Source organism: Boleophthalmus pectinirostris, unplaced genomic scaffold, assembly GCF_026225935.1.
Source record: "Boleophthalmus pectinirostris isolate CB_2022bp ecotype Guang Dong unplaced genomic scaffold, ASM2622593v1 HiC_scaffold_7, whole genome shotgun sequence".
Taxonomy (NCBI): Eukaryota; Metazoa; Chordata; class Actinopteri; order Gobiiformes; family Gobiidae; genus Boleophthalmus; species Boleophthalmus pectinirostris.
The window spans coordinates 9,369,201-9,384,465 of record NW_026571473.1 but is presented as its reverse complement, the minus strand read 5'-3'; the positions used below and the strand labels follow the sequence as shown (position 1 = coordinate 9,384,465).

The 15,265-nt window shown below is 36.0% G+C and overlaps 2 protein-coding genes across 2 annotated transcripts; both read left to right on the top strand.

Annotated features, from left to right (window-relative positions):
- Window positions 1-2,211: 2,211 nt before the first annotated feature.
- Window positions 2,212-6,473, top strand: LOC110167999 (cornifelin homolog B-like). Its single transcript, XM_020933414.2, has 4 exons — window positions 2,212-2,277; window positions 3,733-3,825; window positions 4,718-4,905; window positions 5,904-6,473. The coding sequence occupies exons 2-4, from the start codon at window positions 3,762-3,764 to the stop codon at window positions 6,048-6,050; spliced, it is 399 nt and encodes a 132-aa protein (XP_020789073.1). The 5' UTR covers window positions 2,212-2,277; window positions 3,733-3,761; the 3' UTR covers window positions 6,051-6,473.
- Window positions 6,474-8,804: 2,331 nt separating this feature from the next.
- Window positions 8,805-14,498, top strand: LOC110168004 (cornifelin homolog B-like). The gene is made up of 4 exons (XM_020933420.2): window positions 8,805-8,998; window positions 11,419-11,530; window positions 12,914-13,107; window positions 14,296-14,498. The coding sequence occupies exons 2-4, from the start codon at window positions 11,443-11,445 to the stop codon at window positions 14,467-14,469; spliced, it is 456 nt and encodes a 151-aa protein (XP_020789079.1). The 5' UTR covers window positions 8,805-8,998; window positions 11,419-11,442; the 3' UTR covers window positions 14,470-14,498.
- Window positions 14,499-15,265: the final 767 nt, after the last annotated feature.

Below are 15,265 nucleotides of genomic sequence, written 5' to 3'. Positions count from 1 at the left end.
CTGTATGCAAGAAGGGGGTCACACTGTAATCAGTTCAAAGTCAACAGAAAAATGGATCATGCTAAATGCAAAAATACAAGCTTTAAAGGCACCGTATTATGCCATTTTCTGATCTGTTATAATGTTGTTTCCTCATCGAAAATATACCTGGAGTTGTGTTTTGTTTCGTTCATACATGTTTAACACACAAACCTGCATATTTAGTTCTGTGTGAGCTCTTCTCTCACACAGAAGACACTCCGTTCCAACTTGCAATGTCATGTGGTAATACAAGAAGTGCTCCACTAAGTTTTTAAACTATACACCTTCACTAGAATCATTTGGATAATTTCAGCCCTGCAATTGTCAATCTCCACTAAATTAAAGGTAAAAGGAGCTGTTAACTTGAAAACTACCGCTTCATGACATCACGTGGTAGAACAAAGCATTTTGAGCTTTTGAGACGTAGACAGAGTAATAATAAAAGCTTAAACATGCGTGAATGAAACAAAACACAAGTCCAGCCTTTTTATGACCCATGACATTTGATAAAATCTTCAAATTCTACAGATATTTTTAGCTGAAAAACAGACCAAACGAGCCTTACCAAAGCTACAGTTTGAGTGAAAGAGGAGGTCTGCGTCTCTGGTTTTATTTGTTTTACAACTGGTTTGAGTCTATTCACAACAACAATGTCACCACTCCACTGTTGCATTGTTACCCTCATAGACATCATATTAAAAGTTCAAACTTTTCTGGTAGAGGGTCCATTACCTGCTTCTTTCTATGGATACATTATTACTTGGTCTGGAATGTTACACATGCCTTTCTAGCATTTATTTAATTACAGGTATTTAATTGTGCAAAAATACCTAGAAAAACATGCATTCTTACTGCAAGCGGGCTTGTCTCTCCACAGACGTGACCAGTAACATGTCTCAGTGGCCTCATTCATTGTCTGCATGCAGGTAGATGCGTTAAATGCCATATTGCTGGATTTCAGATGACATCACTACATTCTATAGGCTAATATTATTTAATACAAATGGGGGGCAGCTAAAATTAATATTGCTCAACTTCACATTTTTGTTGCAATATAGCATGGTCTTGGATTGAGTCTATAATAGAAATGATCAGGTTCCATATTTGTGAATTACTCTTTCTGATATTTCATGGTAAAGTACAAAGTAATTCATAAGAAAAACTGGCTCTTGCCCCCCATTTGAGAGTATGTGAGAGTATGACATCAACACATTCTAGAATCTGAAACCCTGCAATAGCAAAGCAATAACATCTCACTGGAATCAATCAGGTAGCGGACCCTCCAGAAAAGTTACTCGCTCCTTTAAACTACATTTTACTCTACCTGCCTGTCCTATACACTGTTTGCATATGTATGACATATTAATTGCCTATTTTTTGCCTATTAATTTATAAACACATCCATAAATAAATTGTCTGAAACAAAATGTATCTCCATATTTAGCTCTAGAGTCTAGTCACTAATGATCAGGCTCATCGTGTGTGGCTTAACATTTTGCATATTTCTGAAAATACAATATTATCAATTGTGACATTTTTGGCCTTATCCTCTGTTTTCTGATCTATCTATTTGTTTCCTCATCAGAAACATACCTGGAGTTGTGTTTTGTTTAATTTACTAATAACACACAAATCCTGCTAATGTGGTGATCAAGGAAGTGCTCCACTGGGTTTTTAAACTTAAACATACCTTCAATCATTTGGATAATTTCAATCCTGGCATTGCTAATCTCTACTAAACAAAAGGTAAGGTTGCTTGAAAACGGCAACTTCATGACATCACAAGTTGGAACAGAGCATTTTGAGCTTTGGAGACACAGACAGTAAAATAATAAAGTGTTTAAAGAGGTAACAACATTATAACATGGCTTAAAACTCACAATAGATAATTTAGGATAATATAGGGCTTTAAAGTAAAGCTGATTCACCTCTAAAATGGCATAATTACTGAATAATACTGTAAAACTCTATAACTAACCCAATTACTTCAAACTAATTGCTCTTTTGTTTACATAATGTTACAAAATCGGTGAAAAGTTTGCTACCTCTGCTCTGTTAATGAAAAATAGGTTGGCGGTGGAATGCCTGGGCCCCTCCTTGTTTGAACTGGCCTTATTGTTGCAGTAGCAGAGCAGGTTATGGTGGATACTCCAGTGAACATTTGTGAGATGTTTCCAATCACCATTTAAAAAAAAAATCACCAGCCACTCCTCACTCACAACACAGCAGGGTTAGGAGGGTAAAGAAAGGACTCAGGTAAGAACTGCACAGACTTTTCTCCATAGGAATATAAAGGGTACGGAATATAACTGTTTGTATGCAGATTTAAATATAAGAGCAAAAATGTATATTGTTTTGTAAATTTGGTTTAAGTTTGGTGTAAGTTTAGTTGATAATATAAAAAGTTTGGAAAATGAGTTCATAACTTCTCCGTGAGGAATTCAATTAAAACAGAACATGAAGAAAAATGTCCATTATATGTTGAAATTGAATAGCAAAATACAGCCAAACTAAGACTATCATTCACAAATCAGATTGTGTTTTCAATTGTAATCTATATATATTCAAATTGGAGTTTCTGCTAATCCCAAAGGACAAGATTAAAATAGAAATCAAATATAACCTGAGGATTTTCTATGGCATTACTGTATTAATAGTGTATTGATTTTCATATAATAGTAAATGTTAAAGGTTTTCATAATTGGTTTAGATCAATAAATCAAATGAATTTAATAGAAATCATGTCATTTTTAGGTCCAATTCCAGTTACTTCAGATTCATTTCAAATTTCTATTCAAATGCTTGTTTATTTTTTTAGCTATAATAATTATACTTTCTCAAACTGATGTGGGGTGTGGTGCGAAAGGAACATGTACAACAGACCAATGGTATGACTTCCAGAGATACTTAAACAGCATGCTTAAGTCATGAATCAGTCTGTCAGTGTATATTAAAGTTTGATTAAGACAGAGGCCCTTCCTAAAATAGTCATTGCATTTTTGAGCAGTTCTGGCAGCATAGAAATATTAAGTTAAATATATTAAGTTAAATATACTGACATTGCATTGTTTAATATTGAGTTAAACAATGCAATGTCATTTAAAATAATAGTGAATGATTAAACTAATATGTTTTGAATAATTGGTCTGTATCCTATTGTGTTAAGTGCACTATAATGTACTACAATTTTATTATTACATGATGATACAATACATTATTACATGATTTAAAGCCAGTAATTTATTTTAGTTTGGTGAAAACTGCCTTCATTTTAATTGAAAAGTGTTTTAAACTGAATTATCCCTACTGTGAAGATAAAGTGTGCCTTAATCTTAATATCATGCTGTGAATTTTGCTTATTTTAGTGTTCATTTAAAAATGGCTATAGGAGTTCAGGCAGTGATATCTTTGCAGAAGCAGAGTGGTTATGGCTCTTGCCTCCCACTTGCTGCTATTTGCCTCCTATACAGTACCAAAGGATCTGGGCAAAGACAGATTATTTATAGTTTTAATAATGCACTATCACAGCATGTTCAACAAAAACAACTGGACTTGTTTTTAAAACCAACATTTTACCAACCAGATAGCTCCATCAGGGCTTGTGTAAGTGACTGTGAGAAAGTAAGTAAGTAAATAAATACATCCAGTTGTTTCTTTTCACTCACTGATAATATCTTATCAGTTCTTATCAGGTTTTTTTTGTCTTTTCAGTTTTACAGCTAATATTGAACCTGTCAACTATGGCGCAACAGATGACTGAGTGGAACAGTGGCCTCTTCAGCTGCTGTGACAGCATGAGCACCTGTAAGACAATAATATTATATAATACAATAGAAAACTCATCTGGCATGTAATTAGGTCAGAATGTCAAGTAGAGGGCTGGCCTTGTATAACAGAAACTCAAAACACAAATGCTGACCCTTATGATTATTTGTTTAGAATTCTCTCCACAAACTTTTTATATTAAACTTATGACTTAAAGTCTTTTCAGTTGATAACAGTCACATCCTTGGGTTGAATGCATGCATCAACTACTGAACCAATGGTGGAAAAAATCTCTTTTGCTTCTGACTGAACATTGTTTGGCAGTTTTTGTTTCATGTGGATAAGCCCTGTAATTAGAGAAATATTATTATCATATATTACAATAAATTGACTCTTGTGAGCTTTAAGCCATGTTAGAATGTTGTTACTTCATCAAAAACATAGCTGGAGTTGTGTTTTGTTTCATTCACAAATGCTTCTGTAACATTTTATTATTAGTCTGCCTCTCCAAAGTGCAAAATGCCATGTTCCACCTTGTGATGTCATGAAACTGTAGTTCTCAAGTTACCTTTTGTTTAGTAGAGATTGGCAATTTGGCTGAAATTATACAAATTATTTTAGTGAAGATGTATGGAGTTCAAAAACACAGTGGAGCACTTCCTGTATTACCACATGACATTACAAGGTGGAACAGAGCGTTTTCAGTTTGAGAGAAGAACTCAGGGTTTTTGTGTTAAACATGTGTGAATGAAACAAAGAACAACTCTCTGGTTGTGTTTGTGATGAGGAAACAACATTATAACACTGATCAGAAAATTGTGCAATAATTTCCACCAAAGAAAGACCTCCAGATCAGTTTACACTACAGGAGATTCATGATGCTGTGATGTTACTTGATTCATTCCCTTACTCCAAGTCTTGTGTGTATCAGGTTGCTATGGTTTCTGGTGCTGTCCGTGCATGGCGTGCTCTGTGGCTGGGGGCTTTGGAGAGAACCGCTGTCTCCCTCTGTGTGACATGTTCAGCCCGGCCATCACCTCCGCCATTGGTCTGCCCCTGTGTGTGCCCCCCGCTGCCCTGGCACTGAGGGTCGGACTGAGACATAGATACGGCATCAAGGTATAAGAACACATGTGGTTTAAATATTGTAATGAGAGGAGGGTTTATCAAAGACTGTATAAAGAAGTCATATGTAGTTGAAATACTGTGGAGATAGTGGTGATCATAGACTGTGTAAAAAAGTGGACTAAGTAAGATGTCACCCAAGCTCACAAGGCTGGCAGTTATGGGGTCATGAGGCAGGAATATATAGGAGTAGGGAATTATTTGAGGACAAAATAGCAAAATAAAAACACTAGGATCATGCAGAGCGGGTTGATGTGAATATTTTAAGATCCAAATGACAAGCATGACAATTACAGTCACAATTACAATTACGTTACAGAAAGAGGGGTTACATGTTTTTATGCAAAGTCACCTGGAGCCAGAGTTGTTGGAGCCAGAAATGCTCCCATATTCACTTTTTGGAACACAGATGTCCACTTATATATACAGTCTATGGGGTTTGTACACTGTGGTGAAAGTGTGGGACTGGGCGGTGGCTGTTGTGTTTATGAGTACAATCATGTGCTCAGGTAAATTCCAATGGTGACAGTCATGGAGGAAACACCTTCAGAGTAGAGCTCCAAACTGTGTTATCATAACTCATCACATTTTCAGTTGATCTACTGTTAAACAATGGAAAACTACATGCAAAGTTTTGTGCAATGAGCCACTGTTGCATAGTGCTGGTTCTGTAATGGTGTTGATTCCATCTTGGTTTAATCCTTATCCTATTCTGGTCTAGTACTCTGGTCCAGCCCTGGTCTAGCTCTGGTCTAGTCCTGGTCTAGTCCTCACTCATACTTGTTGTTCAGCTATCTCACCCACAGCTGCCCTGGGGCTGACTCAAACAAATGTGGCAGTAAATCTGTGCGACCATCATGCTTGCACACTCTTCCTGTTATGATACAATGGGTTTGACCATTGCTTTGCCCAAGGACACACCGACCCTCCAACACTAGGGCAACACTCACTGACACACTGAACACACACTGACCACATGTCTGTTTGTTCAGGGCAGTCTGTGTAAGGACATCTGCACGTCTTGCTTCTGTGAGTGGTGCTCCTACTGCCAGATGCACCGAGAGCTCAAATATCGTAAGAAACATCATGCCAATGTGGTCAACATGCAGCCTGCCCCCGCGGGTTTCGTAGCCAAGTAGACTCCCAGTACCTCTGCTGAAGTGTACAAGCAAAGATATGACTACAGTACTACTGCATTACTGAGCTCAAGACTATGACTACAATGTCCACACCAAGATAATGGATAAAGTACATTATAAAAATGTGTGTAAAAGTTAGTTCTTAAAGGCTGTATTTTATATCAGTAGATTTCTTCTATTATTAAACTTTTTCTTTTTATTGATCATTATGAAGATTAATTAGAGATTGAATAAAATGATATGGACAGCAGTAAAGAAGTATACCAGGCTGGGTGAATAGGCCTTGATTTTGTTACATTGTTGAACTTTATTGTTGAATTTGTTGATAATCCCTAACTAATATCTGTCCTTGGAAGTGAATTATGATGTTTAATAATTAGTACATGTGACCTAAATTGTACCAAGCAATATTAAATTACAGTAAACGACCAAGTCTCCAAGTCTTTCTGTGCTTCTTCAGCTGTTCTCTGTCTGTACTTTGTCAGTTACCATGATGACACAATGCACAAATCAGTAAACACTGACAAAATTTTTTTAAGACTATCCTAAAAAACTAAAAAAAATAATAAAGAAATGCAACACTAAGTTCCAACCAAGGCAGCTGTTTATGGTAAAATAATAATAAAACTCAGATTAAGTCTAATTTGAGTGACAGAGCTTCTACCATAGCAGTGCTTTCAGTTAGTTTCACACCCCCAGGGAATAAGGACAACAGATGCCAAGTATCAATACGCCCCTTGCTTATCTTCCTGGAGATGTTAAGAGTTTTGACTGGAAATGCTGCACAGTATGATTTAACTCATCTCTCACCGTGGATACAAGCAGGCAACACCAGGTCAAGTTACTTTTGTTTGTTAAAAAGAAAATGTACACCTGAGTGAGTGTCCAAGTTACAAGCAATTACACAAAAGCTATATTGTTATGTATTGTATTATTTTGAACCATATAGACATATGAACCACTCTCAAATGCAAAAGGAAATAAAGTCTACGCTCAGGTATTAAAGGTCCTATATCACAAAAATTGACTCTTGTGCGCTTTAAGCCATGTTAGAATGTTGTTACTTCATCAGAAACATACATGGAAAACACAGAGTTGTGTTTTGTTACATTCACACATGCTTGAGTGATTCATTATTGTTAGTCTGTCTACATCTCCAAACAACTGCCTTTCAACAGCTGCCTTTAACCTATTGTTAGTGTTACTCTGTTGTGAAGCGTCTTTTTCTCCAGCGTCTATAAGCAAAATCAAAACTATCTGGCATGGTGGCTGAGTGGCTAGCACTTATGCCTCACAGCAAGAAGGTTCCAGGTTTGATCCCCAGGTTGTGGAGTGTGAAGTTTGCATGTTTCTGCCCATGTCTGGATGGGTTTCCCATCAACCCAAAAAACATGCTACATAGGTCTCCAGAACAGTTGATAGTCATGGTCAGTTAAATACAATCAATCAATGAACCTGCCCAGGGACTACAGGTGGAAATTGTCCCTGTCTCAAATAAATAATTAAAATAAATAAAATCCTATATAGACTGTATGATCTTGAAAAAGTCATCCATGTACTCATTTTCTCCCTTGACTTCAAATCCATCTCCCGCCTCCAACTGGTTCAGAAAGCAGCAGCTCGGCTCCTCACTGGGTTTAACAGACATCAACACATGACCGCTGTTTTACTTCCCTTCATGGCTGCCCCTGTGCTTTAGAATAGATTTTACAATTTTACTGATCACTTTTAAAACTTATTTGGGTCTTGCATCAAGTTATATTTCAGAACTTTTAACCCCGTACGAGCCCTCCTGCAGCTTTAGATCCTCAGGCAGGTTCCTGTTCGTAGTTCCAAAGTCCAGGCTCCAGACAAAGGCTGATGGAGCTTTTTCAGTCCAGGCACCTTGGCTTTAATATGACCTGCCTGAGGAGATAAGGCTCGCACCATCAGTATCATCTTCTTTAAAATCACTTCTTAAGACATTTTTATTGGGTGGCCTTCCTTTAACTGGTTTTAGCTTGATTTTATCCCTTATTTATTTTTATTATATTTCTTTCTATTTTTTTTTTTTTTTATAATTTATTGCATACAGCGTAATGTGAACATAAGGCTCAGAATCTCCAGAATTCACTGACATTAATAATGGAGGTGCTGGAGTTTAAGTAGTGACAATTGACCAATTACTTTTTCCTCCAGCAGAGGGCGACAACAGTACATAAATCGTCTGAAAGTGTTAATTGAACATAGGAAGTTAAAATCCTCTTAAACTGAATCAGTTGGGCTTGCAGATTTTAGTCCTACAGCAGCACTACCTTGCCTTTCATTGATGTTGTATGGTCTTTTTATCATATTTAGTTTCACTTTGAGAATGTAAACTGTATCATGAATAAAATGCATTATTCTTATTCAACAAAATAAAATAAAACGGAAAAAAAAAAAAAAAAAAACTATTAATAAACAATAGAAACAGAAACGAAAGTTACACATTGGGAAGCAAAACACAAGTATTATCCACATTTCAATATTAACTACTACACAAACAAAGACTCCAGCATGTAAAAACAGATACATTTTGAAGCCAGGTTTACACTAGAGTTGTCAAAAGAATCAAAAAGTCAGATTCAAATCAATACTGAAACTCAAAACTAGATGCACATACACACATACGCCCATGGACCACTATGAAACCTTCTTGGACTTGGATTACACACAGAAAAGGCCACAATGGTGAAAATGAATGAGCATTGAGTCTATTCCTCAGTATTGAAAGTGAGAGTGAAATGTTAGTATTGTGACAACACTAGCCAAGCCTGCATGAGACCTATTGTGAATCCTGTGAATTGTTTGATAATCTTAAACCTTATAGCAACAGCATGCAAATAGTCACGCCTCCAGTCTGCCAGCAGGGACCAGAGACACAGATTCCCCAGTCACTGCAGGTGCACAGCTCAACAACACCCAAAACAGTAAGTGCTATTCAAAATATTGTGGCTAGATTTAAGAATATTTTATAGGTAGTGTAGTGTTTTATTCAAAATTTTACATAAAACACTTACATAGAAGTATTTAAAATGCAATATACAAATTGATTATAATTAATTCAGGTGAGAAGCAGTAATGAAAAAGGTACAGCTTGAGATTCATTTGAAGATTTTCCAGTAGATTACTCAAATAAATGTATACGTTTTTAAAAGTATTCTTATAGGTTTCATCCAGAAATTGTAGAAAATGTGCATAAAATAAACAGTATAATGACCCTGACTTATGAAATGTACAAAAATAGTTTTCAATTAAAACTTTTAAACAGATTTTGAGGACATCTGTGAGAAATATATATGGATATGAGTAAGATTTAAAAATATAGGTAACGTGTAGGTTTTTTTTTACTAAACTAGTTGAATTGACTTATTACTATTATTTTTAAATCCAGTTTTACCTTTGGGGTTAAAATCTCAATATATTATCTTATAAGATAAAATGTTAAAGTAAAAAGCATCAAACTTTTGTGGAAAATATGTCTGTAGGTGAGAGTTTCTATTTCAATTTCAAGATTTGGTTTGAGGTCAATATGTGAAATAAGATCTGAAATAAGAAGTCTTTGATGTGATGGGGCTGTTCATTCTTCTGTAGTTTCCAGGTAAAAGCATAAATGTTAGAACAAACTGAAACTAAATATTGAAATGTGTAGCAAACTTGTTTTGCCTGCATTTGGTTACAGAATACTCAATCCATTTGACTACTGTCCAAATGGATTTCACTTGTCTCTTACACTAAAAATCTTACTATGGGTCATATGCAAATGTTCGAAAACAACAACATTTTCTACAATTAAAAACCCAGTCATTGAAAAAATGCTTTCTCGCTATGGTGATAATGTAAAGAGGGGTTTCAGAACAATGAAAAAATGGTGTTCAAAATGTTGCTGATGGAAAGATACCCATGAATAGCAATAGAAAATCATTCGAAAAGGAGTCAGTGGATCAATGGATGGTTTTTTGTAATACACAATTTCATTTAAAATGACTTGCTGTTCATGGGTTTCATTGTCAACAGAAAATCATCTGAAGAGGAAGTCATTTGATCTCATTGTCAAGTCATTTTAAATCACATTGTGTATTACAATGAAAACGGACACTGAACAAATCACTTAACAAAGCACTAGACCGTGAGGGAAGGGTGGTTTTGTTTATAAATGATAGATTACCAGATTACTCCTTCATTTTACATCCACCATTGAAATAAACAAATGTGACTGGACAATGAAGTTTGGTTCTGACCATTCATTGCACAGAAGTGGACCGCGGGAGTGTGACTCAACAGAGTTTGGTATAAAGCCTGTCACAATAATTACAAAGCAATGTATTTTGGGGCGCAATATTTATCATGGGTACATTTTCTTTGCAATAATGGGGAGATTTTTGCCATTTTTAGGCAATAACGGGAGATTTGAGCTGTAAAGTGTAGAATAAATAACTGTTATTGCTAATTATAGGTTCATTCTGTTATATATTTGCAGCTCAGGCTTTTTTAATGATACTGTCTTTTTAAAAATTGGTTTCCTTTGTGACAGTGGAATAAAGTAGTTTCAGTATTGTCGTTTATCACAATATTTCTCTGTAGGAATATGCTTCAAAATTTGTTATCGTGACAGGACTAGCATTCGGCTCCAGTCAAATGAAGCTTACCAAGGCTAGTAATTATGGGGTGAATTTGAAGCTGAATTCCATATTAGGAATGCAAATTATCTCTCGTCTTCATTCTCCTCTCTCTCTCTTTACATTTTTTGATAATTTGATAATTTTGAGACTTATTATTAAGATGGTGGTTTTGAAAATAAGAAAAATGTGAAAGGAAAAAGGAAAAAGAATGTGATTTATAAATCTTGTATGAATATATTGTGATTCCTTAATTTAAAAATAGGAATGCAAATTAATTTACGGACAAAATAGCAATCAGAACCATGTAGAGCGGATTCATTTGAACATTTTAAGACCAAAATGAGGAGCCTGACAGCAGCAGTTACAGAGAAAGGGGTGACAGTTTCTCAATACAAAGGGAAGTGGAACCAGAGTCAATGGAGCCAGAAGCATCCCCATGCTCACTTCTTATTTGGAACATGGTTAGCTATGTCCATTTATATGATATATTTATGTAAAAAAAAAAAAGTTCTCTTTGTTATTATAATTATATTGTGTCCTGGTAATTTCCCTTGTGGACCAAAAAAGTTTGTCTAAGTCTAAATCTAAGGGAGATAACATTTGGGATTTGACAGGCAAATTCAAAAGACTATTTTGGTTTTAAATTGTTAATCACTATGGCAATCATTTTAACTTTGTCTCATTCTGAAATCCATGGTAGTAGTAGTGTGTGTGGTTTCTTATTTCAGCTTTAAACCAAAGCACCAACCTCCATGGCTCAGATTCAGCCTGCAGGTGCTCATGTGGAGGAGGTGGAGTGGAGCACCGCCCTGCTGGACTGCTTCGAGGATTCCGCGACGTGTAAGATTTCACAAAGGCCACTCTTTGATTAGTTAAAATAACATCCTTCTACTTCTACAATTTACCTGTCACCATGGAGACAAGGAGGTCATATAAGTTTAAAGTATACATTTACATTACACAGTTTTCCTAGGTTATAATGTTGTTTCCTCATCAAACACACACCTGGAGTTTTGTTTCATTCACACATTTAACACACAGATTCTTTATCTTTTCTCTCTTTTTTTTTTTAATCCATGGGGGTTTATTCTGCCATCACAGAGAAAGTGGAAATTTGGAAGGGAAATCCACTGGTTTGGTAATCAAGGACCGTTTTCACAGAAATGTACATTCCAAAGCAAAATCTTTAGAATGGTCCAGTGCTCTCGTGGATATATTATTGCTTGGACAAGAATGTTCCACAGTACGACATTAAAACTACGCCTATCTTTATGGAGACAAGCACATAATGTACCAGACACTCCACCAGAAAAGTTACAGAGTGTATGTCTGATTAGATAGACCTGTGCTGTATTAATAAGGGCTACACTAGAGAGATCGTTGCCATGATAACCTATAGCAAACAACACTCCTGCAAACTAAGGGAGCTGGACTTTTGAAAAAGAATTAATCTTTAATTCTTTGATGATTGGACTTTATTACTTTATCCAGTGCCCTTGTTTTACATAATAATGTGAACATATCTTAAAAAAATGTTTTAAGAGAAGTAAAGAGAATAATTATCAATGGATGTGTCCATATGGTATACTGACACACAAACATAGTCTAGTTCTGTAATTCTGTATAAAAATAAAATGTCATTGTGTCCTTAGGCAAGACACTTCACCCACCTTGCCTAGTATGAATATGGTGTGGGTGTGTTTGTGGTGATCGGAGAGGATTGGCAGCCTCGCTTATGTTAGTTTTCCCAGGGCAGCCGTGACTACAATAGAAGCTTACCACCACAGAGTATGGAGTGAGAGAATAATGAGATGCAGCGTAACACTTTGAGAGCATTGGACTGGATTGTGACACCCAATACAAGTGTAACCAAACATCATTATTATTATTATAAATATAAACCAGTGCAGTGTTTTTAAGGTAAATATTAATTTTCATTATTCAGAGAATATGTCCTGACAGAGACAGATAGAGTTCCTAGCATTATTATAGCACCAAAATAATATCATTGTATGTAAAATCAAATACTTTAATCAGTTAATATTATTATATGTTATTATTATATTTATTATTTTATAATTTTTTTATTTGAATTATGCTCTTTTTCAACTCATAAGATGGCCGATGCATTTGCCATGAGAACTCGTGATCTCTCTAGTTGATATTAATCCTTCATTGAGATAGAGCAGTTACAGAGCTGTACCTGTGTGCTGTGCTCCTCAGGCTGTTATGGGTTCTGGTGTGGGCCTTGTCTCTCGTGCACTGTGTCCGGGAGGATGAAGGAGTGCTACTGTCTCCCCCTCTGTGACTACTGTAATCCTGCTGTTGGTATCGGCTGCTGCCTGGGGGCCCCCCCATGCATCCCACCGGCTGCGTTTGGCCTGCGGGTGGCGCTGAGACACAAATACAAAATTAAGGTATTACAAAAACAATTCAAAATGTAAAATGTACCTGAGTTAAAATCATTTACATTATGGCAAGAGTAAAAGGTGATACATGTTGAAAGTGTGTAGGCTTTAATCTCAGACATAGTGACACAGAATAAGGATTTTTTACACTGTAGCACTACACAGATAGAAAAACTATTTAAAGTTGCATTATGTGACATTTCTTGCTTGCTTGTCTCCAGGGCAATGCTACAGTTTTGCCTGGTATGTTCCACCCTCTAACTTGCATTTATTTTATTACTGATGTTTTAATGCTAAAATACCTTAAAAATCATTCATTCTTACCTTTGACATGACCTGTAACTTGCCTTATGGCGCCATCCACTCTAGGGATGGGCATTTGATGAAATTTTCTTAATCGATCGTCGGAAGAATTAACGATCGATTATCGATTAATCATTAAGGTTTTTATATAAAAAATTATCATTATTATTACTATCTACACTACTAATCTGCATAACTAAATTAAACTTTAGGACATATAAACCGTAACGACTCTAGAGCCACATCAGCCCGTTTTAGATTATAATGTGTTTAATTCAGTTTTTGCGCAACTCTCACAGAAACGAAACTTAAAACCACAAAAAAAACAAAAAAAAAACAAACAAAAAAAACACATCGCTAATTTGCATAAACTAAACGAAGATAAAAATAGAGCTCTTGTGCGCTGATGCAGTTCAACTTCTGTCGGATTAAAAGACATGACTCAGGTGAATACAGGTTAGTGTGATCATATTTGCGTATTTGTGAGTACACAAAGTCCAGAGTATCAATCTGGAGCGGGTTGTTTCGTTCACCTGGCGACCAGTGGTTCAGAGCAATCACAGCGAGGGAAATGTTTTGTGCATTTCATCAGATTCAAATATTTGTCATGACGTTTTGCATTTTCTGATCGTTTTCAGTGAGAACTGACCCACAATTATGCGTGGCTCTCTGAATTGAGTTACACATTTACACTACACATTTATATCAATCTGTTGTGAGCCTGGTTACTTCTCTCCATGGATATACAACAGATATTAGTATGTTTAATGTTATGCAGAGGAACATAATGGAGATAAGCAGATGGCACACCCTCAACAAGAGAAGTCATTTGTGTGTTTTTTCTTTTTTTGTTGTTGATTTTATAAACACACCTGGCCCTTTCACTTTCTCCAGGGCTCCATCCTGAATGACCTCTGTGTTTCCTGGTGCTGCCCGATGTGTTCGTGGTGTCAGATGCATCGAGAGCTCAAAAAGAGGAACACAACACCGAATGTGATAAACATCCAGAACGTGGTGCACATGCAGCCAGGCCCTATGATGAACCAGTCCACAGGTGTCATGTACTGAAAACCTGCAATCAAAAATATTACACCAGATCGTTAGAATGATTATTTTTTCCTATATATTTTTGTTACTTTTAATTTTATTCTATGCATTTTTTTTCTGTCAGAAAGTTACTGAAAATTGTTGCCAACTACTACACAGTTTGCAGCTGATGTCCTCACCTGCCCTTGGGTTATGGCGCTAACTCTAAACACTGCTTTGTCTGAGGCTTTGTTACACTTTAATCTGAGTTTTATTTTAATACAATCTGACCAGAAAGAACTGACTTAGTTGAATCTACAAAAGGTGAGATGGTTTGGGCTGTTCAACAAGTCTTGAAAAATAATCATTCTTTTTTTTTTTTTTCTTTATTACATAATTCCATGTATTTTACCTCATATATCTGATGTGTTATGTGTGTATATAAAACATACTGAAAAAAAGAAAACACTGAATGCAATATTGTGTCCAAACTTTCAACTGGTGGTGTACATGTCGAACACCCCCAGTACGATGTCACTGCAAAGTATTAGTATTCATCACTATTTCAAAGTATATTATGCCCCATAGTCATATACGTCATAGGTGATGCACAGTGACAGAGTAACTTTTCCGATGGAGGATCGCGACCTGCTTGTCTCCATGGAGATTTTATTGCTTTGCTTTGCAGTATGGCATTAATCTAATGATCTCACTGTAAGAATGCACATTTTTCAAGTGTTTTTGAGCAATAAAAACACCTGTAGTGAAATAAATGTGAGATGGATCATTTAATGCCATAAAGAGGGACATTCCGGGCAAAGCACATCTCTATGGTGAC